Source organism: Hirundo rustica, chromosome 9 (assembly GCF_015227805.2).
Source record: "Hirundo rustica isolate bHirRus1 chromosome 9, bHirRus1.pri.v3, whole genome shotgun sequence".
Taxonomy (NCBI): Eukaryota; Metazoa; Chordata; class Aves; order Passeriformes; family Hirundinidae; genus Hirundo; species Hirundo rustica.
The window spans coordinates 10,707,899-10,728,314 of record NC_053458.1 but is presented as its reverse complement, the minus strand read 5'-3'; the positions used below and the strand labels follow the sequence as shown (position 1 = coordinate 10,728,314).

The 20,416-nt window shown below is 44.0% G+C and overlaps 1 protein-coding gene across 8 annotated transcripts in view; it reads left to right on the top strand.

Moving 5' to 3' along the window:
• Window positions 1–20,416, top strand: part of PTPRF (protein tyrosine phosphatase receptor type F) — a 375,361-nt gene that overhangs the window by 264,691 nt on the left and 90,254 nt on the right. For all 8 annotated transcript variants that reach the window (XM_058421775.1, XM_040073022.1, XM_040073025.2 and 5 more), the window contains exon 6: window positions 4,304–4,492. In XM_058421775.1, coding sequence (XP_058277758.1) covers window positions 4,304–4,492 — 189 coding nt within the window. The remainder of the gene's footprint in view (window positions 1–4,303; window positions 4,493–20,416) is intronic.

The window sequence follows — 20,416 nt, the reverse complement described above, 5'->3', positions numbered from 1 at the left end:
TCCCTTATCATCACTTGATATTTCGAGTGATGCAGAAAATAAGGGCACACTGAGGGGTATGTCTCTCACAGCAGCATCCTCAGGAAAGGTGGTTTTCTGGGGAGCTGAGGAACAAGCCGTGTAATTGTAGCTGCTCTAAAGGAGGTCTCAGCTTCAGTTTGGGGCTGTGGGAAAGGTTTCTTACCTTAGTTTTTCCCTTAAAGATGAGAGATGTGTGGCACAAAAGAGCTGTATGAGAGCAGGGGTTAGATTTCTGTCACCTCAGAAAGAAGATTAGCAAAGGGAGCTGTCAAGTGAGAGGAGATATCCTCTGCCCATGCTGTCATGCTAGATGCCAGAGGGACATTCCTGTCTCCTTGGTGACTACTGCTAGCTAGACCTTAGCCTGGTTGAGGATTTTCCAGGTTTCAGTTTGTAACTGCAAAACCCACTCGTTTGTTCTTTTTTCTTTCTGTTTCCCCTCTCCTTTCTTCCTCTCTCCTCTCTCTCCCCTCTATTCCTGTTTTCCTCTGTCATTTCTGCTACTGCTGCTCTAATCCAGGGAGGCAGTTAGAGCTTGCAGTGCCCCCAAAAATCCTATTGTGCCTAGATTTTGCTTTCTCTAACCTAATGTCTACCTTCTAAAAGTACCTGAAACGCAGAAATAAAAACTGGTTTTGATGGTATGCTCTTGAAAGCAGATTCATAGCCTGTCTTAATGTGCATTGAAGGCACACTGGCTATCCTCAAATAAAACCAAATGCTGACAACCTCATTTTCTCAAATAAGAGTATCTTTGTATTGGCTGGAATAGGCAGTTGGCTATTACTGACGAGCTCCGTGTGCAGACAAGTTAGTACAGCGAGCAGGGGCTGAAAGGAGCCGAGGCATGACTGAGCCTCATAATTATACCTAGATTAGACTTCTGCCTGAGGGCAAGGCACGGCGAGAACGGCTCTGAACTCCTATCGTGGTCTGTAGTGTTTGAGCACAGACACATCCCTCGCTGTCCCGGTGAAGTCAGCAGTGCCAAGCCCGGCTGGAAGGAAGCCCTGTTATCTCTGCAGGAGCGTTGCTGACGGGGCAGGCGTGGGCTTGTTCTGGGCTGTGCTCTGCGGTGTGACCAGCTCGGGTTCTCTCCACAGCCGCTCTTTTCCAGGAGGGTTTTGTGGGGCTGCCAGAGCCACACAATACAGGGGAGACCTGGAGTGGTTGAGGCTCCCCATTTCATGATGGTGCAGGTACACCTTGGACCACCTCTGGAGAAGGTGCTTGTCCTCCTCTTGAGGTAGATCCCCAGATGTTCTGACCTTGTCCCCAGTGCATGTCCTCTGAAGCTACCAGGGAACTAACAGCAGGTGAACTCCAGCCTCCGGGTGTCTGAGGTGTCATCAGAGACCAGCTGTCAGATTTCCCCAGGCATCTCATCACACAATGTGACCTGGGACTACAGCCTGCTGGAGTCACACTGCGGCACTCCAGCACCAGTGCTGCCTCTGTGTTTGATTGACAAGGGGCCAAGCAAATCCTTGCTTGGTAGATGCAGGCATGCCAGCGCTGCTTGCTGGAGTTTTGGTGGTTTCAAGCTCCAAGCAGGCATGGAAACTGTTCTGTACCAGTACCAGTGCTAGCCCAGGAAACATGCTGTGGCTCTGACTATTAAGGATGCAGCATTTCTCTACTACTGTCATTTGCCACAATAGTTTTGGGGCTTGTATGCAGTTAAGAGAGAAAAGAACTGTGCACTGCATGAATCTTGCATGGCTGGGTGTGCTTGTCTGTGTGCCCCAGCATGGTGTGGGGTGTTGGTACTGTGGGTCATGACATGGTGGTATCCTGTGCCCTCTGTTCAGCTGAGGAGTGCCCAGTGCTCTCACCTGGGCTCTGTAATGACTTGGTCTTGAAGGGGGGGGATGGTGTGGGAGCTGTGTTGTATTTAACTTCAGTGTAGAAAAGGCTTGAGCCAAGAGTTCTAGTGCAGGAGAGGCAGCTTTGCTGCTGGGTGTTTGTAATCAGTGTCTCTCTGTTGTACTCAGTGAAGTCAAGGTTAGATGGTGTAATTTCTACTGGTCTGTGGCTCATCACAAACTGCTAATTTTGATTGAGCAGTCACTCCAGTGCAGCAGACTGGTTGTGTACCTGTGGATCAGACACTGTGAAGGACTCTGGTCTCTCTCCCGTCTGTGGACAGAGATCATTGCAGACAGGAAGAGATTTCTTGCACAAATGCTGGTTTCAGGTTTGCTTTTAGCTATGTGCTAAGCCTCTACACAGACTTTGGATGAAGTTAACTGGGTGATACTTAGCTCAGTGCATTCTTTGTAAAATTTTGTGCAAACCAGAAAGGATTGTCAATGGTAATTGTCACGATTAGATTAGATCACTTCGGGGTTTCAGCCTCCCCAGAGTAAACATCTGTTTTCAATACCCTAAATGGCAAGATGCTGCACTATAGGCAAGCTTGGCCTTACTCCAAGGGACTATAATTATTTACTGCTTTTTCTATGTATCTTCCTTTGCTTTTAAGTCTATACCGTGTTGTACTTTTGTGTGTACCCTTCTTTTGTTTCTTTTTAGCCATGTAGGAGTATACATTGTGGTTGCTCAGTATTGAGTGCTTCTGTTGCTTGCTATTGAATGCTGGTGCTCATGTCATTCCAGTTAAGCTCTATGTACCTTCTGTCTCTGAAAATCAATGGAGAGCAAATTTAAAAAGAACTAGTTTTCATAGTAGCTTTCATTAAAAAAAAAAAAAAAAAATCCATTTATGTTTGCTCATGATGAGAGAGGTTTCTTGGGAGGTCGATCTAGGAGACAAAATACAGTTTGTGCTTTTAATAAACATCCGGAACCTTTTTTCCTGTAGAAAACTTTGAATGCTTCATAGTCATTCTCATCTAAATGATATTCCCAGGTATTTTTTTTGTTTGTAGCAGATGTTGCCTTGTGCTACAGTCTTGATTTGGAAACAGGTCAAGGGTCTTGGGAATTCTCTCAAGATCTTAGGTAGACATATGCAAGATTAGCTACCACAGGCCATGTTCGTGCTACAGGTGTGGTAGTAGAGGTAGAAGGAAGCACCTGAGGTCACCTATTGCTAGTATCTTCCTGTGAGGAGTGAGGGGTACAGATGTGCAGTGATAGCAGGAAAATCAGATTGCAGCAAGTTCAGACTCCTCTGGGACTTGGGAAGATGCTACGGTCTTGTTTGTTTAAACACTGCGGTGATCTGGGAGCCTTGCAGAATCAGATTTGCCAAAGAAAAAGTTTGCTTAAGGTTCCTTAAAACAGGGGAAAAAGAAGCACACTGAAAATAATTGAGTTTCTGGTGCTTTAAAAGCTTCTTAATGTTCTTCAAGTTCTTTTTTTTCTGCGAAAGTATGTTCTTTTGATTGCAGTTCAGGCTTAGCAGAGTACAGTACATCTTGCCACAGAATGAATAAATGAGCTCAGTTCTGCAGCTGCTGTTGAATGACGATGTTGGAGCATGCCTTGGCTTATCAGTGAAGGCTGCCTAATGTATTCCACCCAGCCTACCTGAGCATGCTCTGCAGCAAGAAACCCAATTAACTGTTTTTCTACCTACTGTATGAATGACTTAAGCAGTTAAGGGGGGGCTCGTTTCACAGTATTGTAGTAAGCCATGCCAGAGCATGCACTGGCCATTTCTCACACGCCTCTGTTGCGTTCTTCAGCCCAGAAAATGCACCAGGAGCTTGCCGTGGCACAGTCTGGCCAGGCAGCTCATGAGCCGAGTGTGGCTCATTAGCTTTACGTTCATTAGTTTCTAAAAGCCTTCAGAATCAGATTTGGAGGCATGATGAAGAAATTTACAGTCTATTCTACCAATGTGACAGAATGCTGCTAGTCAAAAAAAAAAAAAAAAAAAAAAAAAAAAAAAAAAAAAGGCCCTCTCTGGACCTTTCTAAGGGGTTTTATTGTTTAGTTGTTGTTTTTCAAGATGCCTCAAACTATCTGGCTTTGTGTTTGTCTGTTATCTTCAACTCAGTCCTCCCACAAAAAGTCTTAATACCTGCTTTTACTGATGGATGGAGCTTACGTATCAATGAAAATTATAGACATTTCCCAAGGCAATTGATTTAAATGGAGTTAAATTTAGTGGAAGCTTCTCTTGGTGTAATGAATGCTCATTATAGAGCCTAATGTGCTTTAAGGACTTGCTAACTTTCTCAGTAGGGAAGTCAGGCTGCTGTTTTCCAGCAGAGGCACAGATGCTGCAGGGGCGGCACTGCTGTCGCTGCAACTGTATCCCATCGCTAGGCTAGTGTTTCTCTTTAACCTTGTGTGTGTGTTGCTCTTGCAGAAGACCACCTCCCAGCTGGCTTCCCAACCATCGATATGGGCCCGCAGCTGAAGGTGGTGGAAAAGGCCCGCACGGCCACGATGCTCTGTGCTGCCAGTGGTAACCCTGATCCCGAAATCTCCTGGTTCAAGGACTTCCTGCCCGTCGACACTGCAACCAGCAATGGGCGAATCAAGCAGCTCCGCTCGGGTAAGGTAGCAAAGCAAGTAAGCCTTCCCAGCCTCCTCACTCTTCCTCACTTTTCTCTTTACGTGCTGCTCTTATTTTTTTCCCTGAAATGCAGTTCTAAACCCAAATGTCAGTTTGCTCTGAGCTTGTTTCTTTTACGATGTAAAAACAGTTTTTGGAGCTGATCCTCTCTGGCAGGATATCGTGGCTTGTTAAAAGGAGACGTTAGAGTGGACGTGCCTTTTGGAACATCACCTGGATATCTTCTTCGGTAGACTGTCTTGATACTGCCCCAAATCTTTGGTAGGCTCAGATATTTCACTACCAGCTCAGTGAGTCTCAGATATTTTTTTAGTAGGAGCACAGTACAAATCAGGATAATGAGATACAGTCAATGGTCATATGCAACTCTACTCTTTATGCGGACTCTGCAAGACAGTGCTCTGCTTTCTGTTGAGCTCGTTGCCATTCATTCTATGTGACACCACAAAAATAAAGAAAAATCAAAAAAGCATCAATTCTGTGGATTTCAAAGGAAGGTGGATACTGTTTTGAAATACACAATTTCTTTTGGATTCTTTTCTTTGACAAGCCAAATACTAGCTTTTGAAATACGGGTGGTTATTTCTTGGGGGTGGCTAAGAATGCACTCATTTTAGCAAGGAATTCTTGTTTTTCTACTGCACTGTTCAGTCTCCCAGGACTGTAAGGCCCATTAGAGAATTAAAGAAAATAAAATGTTGCTTTATTCACTGATGAAGTGGAGCTCCCCAGTGTGAATTTCAGTGGCTGTTTAAGAATGCACAGCACGACTACACAGCAGCTTTAGTCCAGGGGAAAAAGCCCCCAGTGCCCTACACAAAGCACAGAAGGGACCAGAGCTGAAACAACTTTGGTGTAGCGAGATTTCATGCTTAAATATGAAGCACACTGCCTTGCGTGGCCACAGTTATCTCTGGGCACTCAAAAGCCAATTGTTACAAGTGCTGCTGCCAGCGAATCACCATCTTCTTCTAACCAAGGTGAACATCTTCAAATGTTTCCCCATAGCAGGAGCTTTCTGCATACATGTGATGATGCTTGGATGATAAGTAGGTTTGTACTTGGAGGAGTGGGTAAGTGAGACATCACTCTCAGCAAAAATAGAACCCAGCCTGACACTCCCAATCCCACCTTGATGTACCAGTGAATGCTAATTATATAATGCATTTATAGTTTATGAAATTTCCCAGTGGCCTTTAGCTTATCTCCCCCACAACATGGTTTAATCTTGATCTGTTTGTGCTGGAAGAAAATATCACACTTGTTAATTATTCTGAGAAGCTTTAGGAAGCAGCCATAGGAAAGTGCACATGGATGTATTTCACTTCGTAGCTGACTAAATCAGCATCAGAAATTGCCATAAATGAGCAGCAAGGCAGCCTCTGATGCACTTGCTGTATGTTCTCCAGCCTCCTTTTCACAGGCACTTGGCTGCCTCTCTACCAGCTGCTTCACAAGTTTGGTGAGATAGAAAGTTTAAAAACAAACTAGTAAAGCCTGTCACAGTGTCCAAGTTTTGATTCCTATTCACTGTTCTTGAGCAACATCTCAATTGAATATTTCACCTGGGACTCAAACTCTAGAGCTGGCTGCTTGCGGAAGACACAGTAATTACCAAGGGAGGTGTCAAGGGAACCTTTTAGAAATCAATGAGCAGCACACATCCTCAGACTCACAAAAGAAATTGATTAGCTCTCTAATGTAGTATGGGAGGTTTCTACAGTTCACTGCAAGAGACTTCCAAATATGAGTTTTAAGTTTTGTTTTCAGGGATTTGGTGCTATGATGCCAAGATTCACCAAGGCTCTGCTCCACCCTGGCATCAGTGGGGAACATGAAGTTTGCAGCTTCTCATGGGCCAGAGATCCAACTCCTGTTTGTATTTGTGGCTTTTTCCTGTATTTGTAATGGACATAAAGTAAGGCCTGCACTTTGAAGTGCCTGAGTCCCATTTAGGTGACTGCAGCACCCTGTATGAGCAATGTGACGGCTTGGGCAGTTTCCCATTCGTTCTGCAAGGTGTTAATTGAGCTCTCCAGCACTACACCATAGTTGCTTTTCAAAGAAAAGAGTATTTAAATAGATACCTCATTATATGGTAGAGTTTAATAGTTTGCAAAGTCTCTGCTCCATTAAGATCATATCTTATAGTCAGGCTGGCATATCTGCATGAATGTCAGTTTATACTATCTCAATCTAAATATACGCTCATTTAATTTCATTTAATTAAAACCCAATAAAAGCGAGACAGATGTAATATAGTTAAAATAGCTGCAGCACATTGTGAGCCCAATACTGTGTATATAGGGTCCGACCTTCAATGAATAATATATTAGTATTCAGATGTATGAAATATAGGTCACAGAGGTCAAAGCAGCTTTGGAGTCTGACTTAGAGAGAGAGCTGAGGGATGATTCTGTTTCTTCAGGCTCTTAGAATGGTATAAATAGTTAGAGGTAAAGAAACAGCATGTTTGGGAAAGGTGCTCTCTTCTGACACTCACAGTTATGTGGGCTGGCAGTGCTCTGGGGGTTTCAGGAAGGTCTTTGAACCTGCATGCAGTCAGATCATGTGCCCCAGGGGGCTCTGAACATCAGTTTCTAGAGTTCTGTTCATCTTCTGTCAAGGTACTACAGTTTGTGGTTTAAGACATTCATGCCACCATTGTAGGCTTTTTTAACCTCAGCAAACTGGTGTCTTTGTCAGGAGCAAATGGACAATTTATAAATCTGCCTTGTATCCTACTCTCCCTCATTTAGTAATTATATCTATATCTGTGTATATGCACTTTCCCTGTTTCATCTTCTGACAGCATAATTCTATATTTGGAGGGCTTTTTTAACTACTTCTCACCATTGCTTAGGTTTTTCTTCCCAAGTAAAACTTAATTCTATTTTAAGTCCAGTTCTTGGGTAGTTTTGCAGGTAAATTGTTAGGTTAACAGCTATAGAGATGAGAGCACAAATAAGTGCAGGGTTTCATCCCTATTTTCCCAGATCAAGGCAAAAGCAAGGTCTCTGACTCACACTGGTTGTAGCAAATCCTCCCTTGTTCATCTTGCTAATACTTCCCGCCTCTTGTGGGCAGGCTGCTGTTCTGCAAGTGCAGTGACTCAGGACAACTCCCTGTTCCCCCCCTGGGGTGTGTGCTTCACTCATTGCTTTTCAGTGACACAGGATCTAAAGACAGCTCTGGACTGGGAAACCTCCCCAGCATGCTAACACATTTAAAATTTGTTTGGCTGAACTGATTTTAAAACTGTCCAGGCACTGTAGTATTGCAGGTGATGACACACATGAGTTCTGGCAGCCAGAGTCAATGCTGCACCTGTAACCGTGTTTTAAAATCAGTTAATGATGTGGTGGAAGCTCTCTCAGTATAGATCAGATTGTGCTGATGCTTTACAGTTCTGTACAGATTCTTGGATCAGAAGCTCCTGAGGACTTCAAAGCAACTCAGTTGGAATTCATACTCTCAAAGCTCTTGAATTTCTCCAGTGATTTTCATAGCTGAAGAATTGCTCGTCCACCTTGCTCTTCAGAAAACCTATGAACAAAATGTCAGATTAGAATAAATAGATATTCTGACTGTTAACATAAGTCTTTGTCATGTAAAGAAACTCCGGAAATTCAGAAAGTGTTATCTTTCATCTAATAGAGAACTTGGTGTTAGAAAAAGTATCATTCTCTTTTAATCACTTTCAATTAACTGAGTTACAGAACCATGCCCTGGATCCTAGTGCAACTTTCAGACAATTAACTGGAGGTAAAGTATTAGAGAGTACTCTGCAGGTGACTTCAGTCACTCTCTGGAAAAGTGAAGGTGCCTCTAACACAAGAAGCAGTGGGAGCTGGCTCACCATATCACCTTGCTGCATTTGGACTCTCAGAGTTACCAGCAGGCATTTTCATTTAGGGTTGGTCCTATCAGTAGAAGCACTAATTACTTGGAAACAGAAGAAATACCCAACATGTGTAGAGCTAACACGTCTGTTTGTCACGGTGAAGTTACCGTGATGTCCATACCCTGCTGCACTGGTAATACCCAGCAGTCAGTATCCAGCAGATGTTTAGCTCTTAGCAAGGAACAGCTTCGAGTCCAGACATCAGATAGGCATTGACTTGGGACAAGATGTAACGACAGCCTAAAAGAATGGAGATTGGGTAGTTTTATCCAAAAGGATCAGGGAACCCACGCTAGAATGGATGCTCTCTCAGAAAGGACTGAGTGGAAAAAGGTTGAAGTGATACAGTTGCCAACAACAGCCAGTCGACATCTGAAGTTTTGTCTCCTGGAAGAACCTAACTGCACACCTGGGTCTTGCTCTGTGAGGTGCACACAGCAGTTGTGGAATACTTTCAAATTCCCTGTGGCATCTGGTGGCGAATAATCTTTCACTTTTGAAAAGAGTTTCCCCATAACCTGTGCTAGGAAGTAGCCAAAAGCACTGTCAAAAGTTCTCTGGGATTCGGTGTTGCACTGCTCTAGTGCTCAGTTGCAGCTTCCACGAGCCTTGGTTTCTCTGCTGATGTTGCTTTGGAGTGATTTTTTGGTGGTTTAGGTTCCTACAAGGAAGTGGTACGTCAGTAAGCCTGTGGTGAGTTTATCAGCGGAGTGAAGTCCCTTCTTCAAAAGAACTTCTCCACACTGGGATATACACAAATAAACTCAGGGGGTTTTCTAGTGTATCATCCTATGGTTTTTTCCTTGCTTTGGGTGTCTGACTGGATGTTTCCAGTACTCAGAGAATATCAGGGTCAGCACTTGGCTCCTGACTCAGGTGAATGTATGGGGTGTTACTCAGTGTCTGTTACCATGAAGAAGAAATAAACTCTCCTTTCTTAAGAGTGTTTCAAACCTTTCAAACACAAAGAATTGGGTTTGAAGTTTGATCTTGGGGTGCCCTTTGCATAAAGCAGCTTGGTGATCACAGGGCACATGATTACTGGCATCAGTAACCATTTGAGTGATGATACCTCCATCACTTGATGGACTCTCCTATGTTGGCGCTCTGTGGCCTGTGTGCTGTGATTTGTCCCTTTGAGGGACATCCTAAAAGGACAACAGCCAGAGATGAATCATCATGTGATGTGAAGGGTAAAGGGAAACCAGCTTTTTCCTTCTGGATGAAGAAATTTGGGGTCTGGCTGAAACTGTATAATGGTGTCCTCTGAGTGAAAAGTGAACGTCTTAACTTTGCAAAGGTGAGAGAGACATGGAACAAACACTGCAGTAAATACAGCAAGCCTCTGTGTTGCTCCCACAGAGGTTGCATTGCATTCAGAAGCCAGGAGGATTGGGAATTAACTCATGAAAAAATTAGCTGGCCACATTTAACATTTTAGGGAATCTGCTTCAGGTTTTCAGTTGCTTCTAGTGCTCTGTACAGAAAATTGCATAATAGAGAAAAGGGCTGAGCCTCTGCAGGGAGTAGATAAAAAGATTTTCTGCAAATCTTTTCAGTTCTAGGACAGAGCAACAAACCCTATTTCAGCCAGATGAGAGATAAGGAAGTAATGTTTTCAGTCCCTTGGGCTTGTGCTCAAAGTCGTTGCACCATTCCCATGGGAAGTGACATGTGGTGGTGATGCTTTTCTTAACTCTGAAAATTGGAAGGGATGGGGTGGAGGGACACAGTATACCAGGGCGGGAATGCCCTAGACCAAACAGGGCAAAAATATCACTTGGCAAACTTTCCAAGCAGGCAAAGAGAAATAACCCTGTTTTCCATGGCTGTGCTATTCCATGCAAGTATCTCTGGGTATAATTGTTCTGTTAAGGGTAGCAGTAGTTACTATGATACATAAGTAAGCAGCAGATTATTATTCCAAGAGAGAGATTACCCACAAATTCAGTGACTGCAAGATTTTTCCTGATGCCTCCATCATCTCTGGATAGAAGACATCAGAAAATATAACAAGACATAAAGTTAAAATGGGATAATGTCATATTGACAGAGGAAAATGCTAAAATGAGTAGTTTGAATTGCACTCCTGCTTCAAAAAAGGGATGCTGCCTAAAGGAAGGGTAGTTAGAAAAGAGAAAGAATAAGTATAAATATTGTAATTACTTTTTAAGAGGCGAGTTAAATGTGCTTAAAATATGCCTTCTTTGTATTTACAGAAATTCTTTTCTGTCTTTCTTTCCCATTGGGTGATCATTGTTGTGGATAATGGAATGAGCTGTAAATCTGAGATACACGACACTCTTGTATGCATACTGGTATTTATTAATCAATACACTGAACATGATTTGACACACTGTGTCCTGTTTAACCCTATTTTTCTGTCTGTTTAAACTCCTCAGTTTTCTTTGGTAAGTGCTTGGTATTCAGATCCTACAAATCTGCATAAAACCAACACATACCATGAACTGCCTACAGATTCAATTTGCATGAATCTCTCCCTTATACTAACAGCCTTCATATGTGCAAATTAAGACCAAGGGGACAAAAGTGAGGATTAGAAGGGTTCTCTGCCAATTTGCCCAGCTGGAGCTTCTCCATCATGCTTCAGTATTGATTGTACACTGAACTCAAGACAGTGACCAGTGGAGCCTCCGCTTGCTAAATACCTTGACCTCATAAAATGAACCTTCATAGATTATTGCCGTAGGATAATTTAACCTTACTCCCAGAGAAGCCCTCCTTATAAGATACTCTTCATTACAGCATGTAAAATTATCTCTTATAAAGAGGGTAGGGATTCCTTTCTTCTGCTAACATCCAAATTAGACAGGAACAACAGAGGTCTGGCTAGCATGCCATTGTTACATTACCAGAAACCACTTCATTTCGAAATATTTCTGTATGTAAAGTTAATTCTGCGTGACACCAATTTCTTTGCCAGAGGGAACCTGATGCAAGGGTTATGCGAATGTGGAGAATGACTCAAAACTGATTTATTACACTTTCCTCTTAGTTTGATGTCTTTAAGCGAGCCGATTTTGTCCCACTGGTCATTCTAACCTCAAAGCCAAATTGCACCGAGTGCCCGCTCCCATGCGCTTTCCACCCCTCCTGCCCAGCACACTCACAGTCACACAGCCCCAGGACACACCCTCCTCGTTCTGTATGAGGAATGAAGAGGCACTGCACCATCTCCCCAAAGTGTTCTCCATCTCAGCTGCTTGAAGGATGGTGTGGGTGAATGCAAGCGGTGAGGCCAGCCAGCAGTGCCACCTCGGCAGCTTAGTTTGGCCCCTGTTCACAAGGGTGGGGGCTTTAATGGCAAGATGCAGGGCTGGATACCGCACTCCTGAAAGCAGTGAGCTTTACTAACCTCCTGAGAGTGTCACTCTGACTTTTATTGCACATCAGTTTCTTTTTGTTTATTCCTGTCGCGCTAATACAAATTCTAGCTTTAAAAAAACTTTCTGCTTTTTAGTTATAATTTTCTTCCTTTCCTCTTTGTACTAATGCTTCTCTCTAATCTTATTTGCATTCAAATTACCTCACCAGGTGGTACACCGATCAGAGGTAAGAATGCTGAAATGTGCCTCCAGTTGTCACGTCACTCCATCTCCTGTCTGCCTTGTCCCTTCTCCTCTGGTGTTTCTCATCTCCAGCTTTTACTCTCAGCCCTAACTCTGCCAGTGCTCTCGCTCATCTGCACTCTCCCACTAGTGTGTTTATTTCAGTTGGGTTTTAGCGTGATTTCTTGTAGGCTCATCCATTGCAATTCTGCACTGTTGAAAGGGGGTTATTCAACGGAAAGTTTGCAAAAGTTTGGGAAATGCTCCCAGGCCTCTCCACCCCAGGAGAGTTGACATCTCTTGCAGCTCCTGAAAGTCTCTGAACTTCCCACATAGTTGTGACCTTCTGAGGTCTTGTGTCTCCGGGGTTTTAGATGGATTGCTTTGGTGTAAGTGCATGGAGGTAACATTTTCACAAGAGAATAGGCAAATTCATCTGTGCTGCCGCTAATGGTCATGAAACTCTAAATGGGAGGAGAAAAATTCTTGAAAGGCTGAGCAAATGTGGCTCTGGGATAAGGAGCACCTTTGTGTTCCTCATATTTCTCTTTTAAGTGCACTCACCCTCTAATGTTTTGGCATAGTGGAGAACCACTGACCCAGACCCCCCCTTTCTGAGCAGGACATTCTGATGATGTTTTGTATCATTAAGGTTTGTTTTAAATAGATAAATCAGAAGGATATCTGGCTATTTAAGCCCTCATTAATTAAACCCACCCCTGGTTTGACAGCCCAACCCATTCTGATGCACAATCCCTGGGTAGTTTTCGCAGCCTGTGTGCACCAGTAATGACTTTCCAATTGGAGTGTTGTTTTTTCCAGCCTAAACACTCAAAGCTGTCTCTTTAGATTAACTTTAGCATGTTAATCAGCGTTATGTGCTAAGGCCCTTCTGAATTCTCTTGTGATTTTGGTTACCTCTCTTGACTGACCTCTGAATTTCTTGACAGAATGACTACTACCTATAAATCAACACAACCTCGTTCGTTCAGTTTTCCCCCTTCTCCCTTTTCCTCCTCCTTTTCCCTGAATCACTGCTGGAAGTTAATAATCTTACTCTCGGAACTGGTTCTGTTGCTGGGGGTTAATGTTTTCAGCTCCTGTTAAGTGATTTTAGAGTAAATGTGAATTGCTGTTTGATATGTATTTGCATTAAGTTGCCTTTGTAGCAAATCTGGGTCAGGGAAAAAGCCTGTAAAACCTTCTTTTTGTATGAATGGGCTTACATATCTGTCATTCCTCCCTTTGGAACGCTGGAGATTGACAGCTGTGATGTTACAAGCTCCTTAAAACTATTTCTTCATCTCCTATTTCTACTGCAAATGCTAAAATGAAGTGACAGATGGAATCCTAGCTCACCATCCACTCTGAGCTCCCGGCCGAGCCCGCTGAGTGTGCAGCCATCCCAGGGCCTCCCCTCACGCTTTGCTGCACGCCCGTCCTAGCTGATGACATTAGTGACTCAGCACCAGAACCACATGGATGCTCCATACGTCCTGCTTGGGAACCGACTGCATCTCTGTGAAAAGAACCATCCATCTCATGAAACATACGTTTCCCACACCCCCACCCCCTTCCCACCCCCGTTTGAGTCCTGATGAGGTATTTTAAGAGTGTTCTTGACATTATTTAAAATATATGTGTCCTGTTTGAATGTCAAAGATGACATTTCTGTGAGAGCAAACAGAAGCCACGTGCTGCTCTCTGGCTTCTCCTAGAGAATTTCTGTCAGCCTGATGCCTTTTATTTAAAATGGAGGTCATTGAATTTCTAAAGATAATGACAGATTAGATGAAAGTGCTTTTATAATGGTGAGGTTGTGTCCATGTAGAAGTGACTGTTCTGCCATGTTCTATACCCAGCTGCACTCTTGTTCCTCATTAAGGTAAGTTTGATGCTTTGGAATCCATTAATTTGGTCTGAAAGGAAGGATGAACTAATTACTCTTAATGAACCCTTTTGATAATAATGTTCGGGGGGAAGGGGTGGTTTTGGTTTGATTTCATTGCTGCTGTGGCTGTGTCGCTAGGAGTTGTGTGTCTGGAGTTCTTGGGATGGTATCCAAGACATTTCTGTCAGAGCAGTGGCAAACCCACCTGGAGGGAACAACATTTGGTTAGACAGAGGATGACCTGAGAGATTCTACCATGCACCCCTCCAAACAAGAGGAGATTTTTATCGCTAAATAAACTCATTTGACCTTACCCACACATACTCGGTCTTTCCTGTCCGAGACATCTCTGGCATCCCTGAAATGAGAGGAACTCCCATCTATAATTCAGAATTTCCATTTGTAGCTTCACTCTTTACCCCTCTGGGACTGCCCCAGATAGTGATTTAATCTTGAAATCCCTGTTTGTTCATCAGAAAGACATAGAGCTGGCAAATGCCTGTCAGATTAGGCAAGAGCTGGGTTCTTAAGGTGACCCACAGATAGTATCAGCAAATCCATGTTTAAGCAGGTTCTGCCCCATTTATATTTTGAAAGTATATGATGTTCATTTCCAGCGTTTCTCTGCAATTTAACTCACTCAACCTTTTGTGAAACCTGGCTGCATTTTCCAGAGAGAAAGAAAGCAGTTGTGTTTCTAGTGGGTGCTGGACTGAGCAGGCACTAGATTGGATACACATGAGGAGGTAAAGAAATATCATCATCTCAGGCATTATCCCTTTCCAGTCAGATTTATTTGTTACTTTTCTGTCACCACGGGAAATATCAGAGGTACCTATACATAAGAGTATTTCTTCCTTACAGACGTCAGCGTAGCAGAGGTCTGTCTGAATTAACTTTAGATCAGCTCACTTGGGTGTCAGAAGCTGTCTGGGAAGCCAGGTAAACACCTGCACTGACTTCTGTATAGCTGTAGCTAAACCTTTTCCAGTCCCAAGTGAACTGGTTTAAATATAGCTCCATTATTTCAACGCTATCCTGCAAGCTGGAGCGTAAAGCTATCCAAAGAGATTAGAGGAAGCTAAAAGAATTTTGCTGTCTCTTTTTGAGTATGTGTTTGTACATTTGGTTGTACTTTGTGTATTATAGGATTTTCTTCCTGTTTCTTGAGCTTCTCCAGTCACCGAAAGAAAGCAAAAGAAAAACAATTTTAAAATGAGATCTGCTTGCAGGAGACGTGTCAGGGGGAGGCTGGGTGGGATAGTGTCTGGAAATGCTTGTAATGCCGTGTTTCTTACTGTCACATTCAGATTGACTCATGTCCCTTTAGAAGCACACAGAGGTGTTACTGTGCTTTTGACAGTGCTGTAGTTTTGCTTCTGAGGCAGGGTCCCCCGAGATTCCCTGTGCCTGCTAGTGAGAGATCAGAGCATCCTGAAACTCTCCTGTCTAAGAGGAGGCCTTATGCTGCTGAGAATGTTGGGTCTCCTTTCCTCCCTCTCTGCCTGAGTCCAGCTCCTGGCAGCAGTCAGGTACTATCAGCAGCTGCCTCTGGTGCTCCAGAGAGTGATTTCTCAGCAGTGCTGCCATCCAGAACAGGCCCCTTGTATGCCAATCCCCATCCTCTCAGGCATAATAACCATAATGAACACTATCAATGAAAATACATTTGTAGTTACCTTGTTTTGCATATTTGGCAGTGCCAATAGCTTGTGGAGGTTAGGTACGGTCTTCTATAACAGCTGGGAGATGCTGCTGTTAAAAAATAACTGAAAATAGTGAATATGGGAAATGCTTATTTTCATTTTTAGTGACTCTCACATGGTTTGGTATTTTTTCACAGCTCCCACAGCAAGTGTTTGTTATCTCAGGCAGCAGCCAGGATGTAAGAGTCCAACTCTTCCATTGTCAGGGCTTCACATTGTTTCTTTGTCCACCATATTCACATTTATGAGTCCTTATTTGGTCTGGGATTGTCTCTGAGCCTGCTGCACAGCTGTCTGGATTTTATTAGAGAAATTCTCCTTCCCTAGGAGGACATTTTTAGCCAAAGGGATTGGGACCCACACCTGAGCAATTGTTGAAAAGGGAACTGGCTGAAGAGGGTGCTAAGAATACTGCAGGAGAAGTCAGGTCGTATTTATGTGGAGGAAGCTGATGGAAAGCAGGGGGAAAGGAAAGGGAGGGGTTTAGGACAGCCATGTGCTCTAGTGTGCAGGTGGGCTAAATTTACCTGTTTGCTGTGTGGAAGGGCCCTGGTCAGGTAGCTGGGTTCATTACATGTATCTGCATTGCAAGTCCTTTCCTTAGATGAGTGCTGTGTCTGCGACCTGGTTTCTCTGACTCTTGGGTACTTACAGGACTGTTTAATTCCATGTCTGATTTTATAACCAGGGCAAAAAATCAGTCCTCCAGTTGTGAGCTCAGAGGACTGAGGCTGTGAATGCCCTGATAGGGAAGAAGAGCTGCTCCCACTGCTGGGGATGGAGCTCCATCCTGAACTGATACAGAAAAGCATTGCCCCAGGAGCTGTGGTGTTTGGCTTCATGCGGTGCTCTCTGGGAGAAGAGAGCACAAGCTCCCAGTGAGCTACAGAGCAGGATTTCAGAGAGATCCATTTGTATGGCAGCTCAGAGCTTTCTACATTTGGGTTGTCACCTGGACAAGAGAGTGATGAGCCCTCCATGGCACAACAGTTCTCAGCACTGCCAAAAAATCGTCCCTTATCAGGATCTGCCTTTCCCATGCTTTCTCTGTGCAGGGCACTTTTTAAATGTTTCTTTTAACCGCTGTCCCTGCAACTAATGATTCTGCCTGAGCACAAGTATATTTGAATAGATAAGTATCTTGGAAAGCTGCTAACGGGGCTGTTGTCTGTGCCCAAGTTAAAGAGCAAAAGAAAAGCTAGGAGAGGAAAGGGAGAGGCAGGCAAGGAGATACCAGCACAGACTAAAGAGGAGTAAGGAATATACGGTAAGGAATGCTTGTCAGTCAGCAGGGCTGACTCCTGCCCTCAGCCCTAGAAAACTCTGCCTTGTAACTGTTCTCCCTGACACTGGAGAGCAGCCAGGGCTTTTTCTCAGGAGCTGTCAGCTCTCTGATAAGCTGAAATGTGTTATCAGGAGCTGGTCTGAGGCACAAGCGAGACTGGTGTGACATGGCAGTGTGGTGAGGAATTATTCCCCTCTTCCTCTGGAGCCCTGCTGCGGAGGAGCAGCGGGAGATGGGTGGTGTTCAGCAGGGACAGGTTTCACTCTGATGTGCATGTGCTGCTGCAGAGCCCCCCAAGCTCCCAAACAAGCTGTTCCCTGCTCCTTTGTGTACTTGGATCCATGTCATGGTGGTAGATGGTCCTCATGCATCCACTGAAGCCCTGCTGTCTGATTGCACGTCAGGACTCGGCCACACAAATGAGAACAAGGCACCTGGCACAGGAGCACTGCGGGAGTCCATGTGGGGAGGCTGCAGTAACATCCTGTGTGAACAAGACCTCACTCAGCGACTTATGCAACATAAATCCCAAAGTAATGAATAAAAGTAAATCAGCCTTCCTAGCCCTGGTTTGCAGAGGCGCAGAAGATTATGAGATGTTGACAGGGGTAGGAATAGAAATCAGATCCTTTGCACTTGTCAAGGCAGAGAATTCACTGCGCTTTTGAGCATCTTCGGATGCAGCTTCCTTGAATTTCAGGGAAAAATGCTACTCAGAACTCAGCTCTTAACTTTCCTGTACTCTCATGTGTCCTGTCCAGTCTAGACATGAACCCTCCAAGAGATGATGTCTGTCTTTCTCTGGGATCACTGAACTACAGCTGAGAGCATTTTATAGGAAATTTTTTCCCAAGTCTCAGATGCATGTCTGTCTCCAGCTTTCTGATTCCAGAAATGTCTGAGCTTCTTAACTTTATTCATAAGTCTTTGTACTCTGAGACATCCTACACTTTCCTGGATCCATTACTTAGTTGTAGGTTGTCCTTCAAGAAAACCCCTACAGCCCTGCTGACTGCAATCAGTTTGCTATGATCCTTCCAGTTTCTGCTGGCTGTCAGTTATGCTGCAGGATCTGTATGTTTATCTAACAATGATTTATTGCAGTACCTGTTTTCTTTCTGTTTCATGTGAGAGGTTTGTGTTAACTTCCTTCTGCTCTGGGTTCTTGTCTTCCTCCTGACACATCATAGTTTGAATAGTTTTGCCAACCCAGACAAACTCAAAGTCCCTTGCCCAATGTCCCTGAGCAGTTTGTAGGCAGTTGCTGACACGTTGTATGTTTATAGTATGATTCTAGAAATTGATCCATATTGACAGGCAATAACAGCATTTCTTTTTTTGAAACTCCCCTCATTTTCTTCGCTCTCTTTTTTTCTTTCTGCCATTGACGTCCCTAAAGATGAAGAATAGTTTGATTGACATTTAAGAGGCATGGTGATCGTGAGTATAAAGGGTAAAAAAATTCCAGTGATATGTATTAAATGGCCAAAAGGGTGATATTAAAAGGTCTGTGTTTATGGCAGAATTATCTAGGGATCTTACTTTTTTCCTAGGCAGACACTACTGTCACTTGAAGCTGGCTCTGCTTCTAGTCCAGCCAGTTGGGTTTTTTGTTAAGCTTGGGTATCTTTTGCAACAGACAACTTTTCCCAGACAAGCTTGGTGGAAGCACTTGGAATGAGCTCTGCAGCACATGCATGCCCAAGGAATGATGAGCAGAAATTACAAAGGGGGGTAATATGTGGTGAGTTCCAGGAAAATCTTCCTGACAGAGAGCATAACCAGGCAGTGGCATCAATTCCATGAGGAAGTGGTGGAAGACCTATCACTTGGCAAGTTTAAAATGGGATTGGACACAAGACAAGTACATTTAGAACAAGGAGCAATCCTGCCCTGGCCCCCAGGGGATGCATGAGGTTACCTAATAGGTCTCTTCCATTTCTAGATTCTCTGATTCTCTGTATCTTGTCAATGCTAGGAAACTTCGTCCTGCTCCACTGCCTATCATGCTGCTGTCCGCTTGAAGATGTTTTTCCCAGACAGGGTGTAGAAATTCACTGTTCTCCCTGAATTAAGCAGCAGAGCTCTGAAGGCTTCAGCCTGCAAGTGTCCAGAGAGTGCTGTGGCCAGGCAAGCTAGCAGGTCCTTTTGTTAGTAGGTGGAAAGACTTTTTGCAGACGAGTTTTCTCTGTCTAGCTGAAGCCTCATTTCCAGCACTAATGCAACAATATGGAGGGCTCTGTACATCATTTTTATTATATGGCAGAACCCAGGGAAGTTCATTTTTCCCCATGACATATAGGCTTATGCTACAGTCTCAATTTATCCTTCTAAATAATGTGGGTGGCAGTGGTTGATTCACATTAGTTTTTCTTCTGTTCTGATGATATGAAAAACTGTGTTTGACCTCTGCAGTTTGAACCAGCAAGAAGGGAGAAGGCAATTTCACCAGCTATTCTCAGTGCAGCTCTCAGTGGTCATTTTGAACCGTGGTGGGCAGAAATGAGTTCAGATCATTACAAGCAAAGGGGTTAACATTCTTTAGTTTGGTGTATGGATTGTGAGCAGAGTTCCCTTCTTGCAGGCAATACTAACCAGCAGAATCTGAGCACTTGGAGGCACTTAAAAAATTATTCCCACAATGCCTGGGCGGAGCAGCAGCCACTTCAGTATCTGGCCAGAGGCCACAGACTCCTGCAGTGCCAGGTTGCTGTCATATGCATCCTGCTTCTTTCTTTCTCTGCATCTCCATCTTTTAGTCTGCTTATGGAACCCAGTTAAGAGAGTTAGGTGTGACGAGTTGTGCAGTCATCTGTGGTCAAGAATTTGGATGAAAGGCCAGGCTGCTGTGCTGAGCATTGCAGGGCACCAGGGGGATTTGCTGAGTAGATGAGAGAAAACCAGCTTAGACCATCACTCACTTCCACATCACTGGTACTGTACAGGTTCCCCATGGAAATTGCTACTCTGTGTGTCCTGACAATTACTGTCATTATTTACTTGTGCCCCCCATGCATTTGGCGCTTTGGGGATGGGATCAGATCATGTCCCCAGGAACGTGCAGCCTGGGATAAGCAGCTATTCCTGACCCAAAGCTGGGGGAGCAGGCACTGCTGGGACAAAGGGAGGGTGGCCTTCACACAAGCACTGTGCAGCAGTTTGGGTGTATTGTGTTGGTGTGTATCTTTCATGTCTCAGACTAACTTCCTAATGTTTTAATATTGTATATGATGAAATCTGAAAAAAATATGGGGAGCACTAACATCGAAAAAGCTGACGAAAGGCAAAGTGTTTTCTCAAAAAGAGTTGTCTTTTTGAGACATCACCAAAGAAAGAAGAGTGGTGAGGTGGGAGGGATGGGACTCTGCCAGTTTCTGCAGGAAGGTTGTAATTTGTTGAATGTTTGTTAGGCTTTGTGTGGATCAGATAAGAAACAGCCACAGTTAAGTGTGCTTTGTGCTCACCTGTTTTGATTAAAGACTTATTAAAGGTCCTTTTATTAGGCAGGAGTCCCATACGAAGCTGTAATTAATGTGTGTATGTGTATG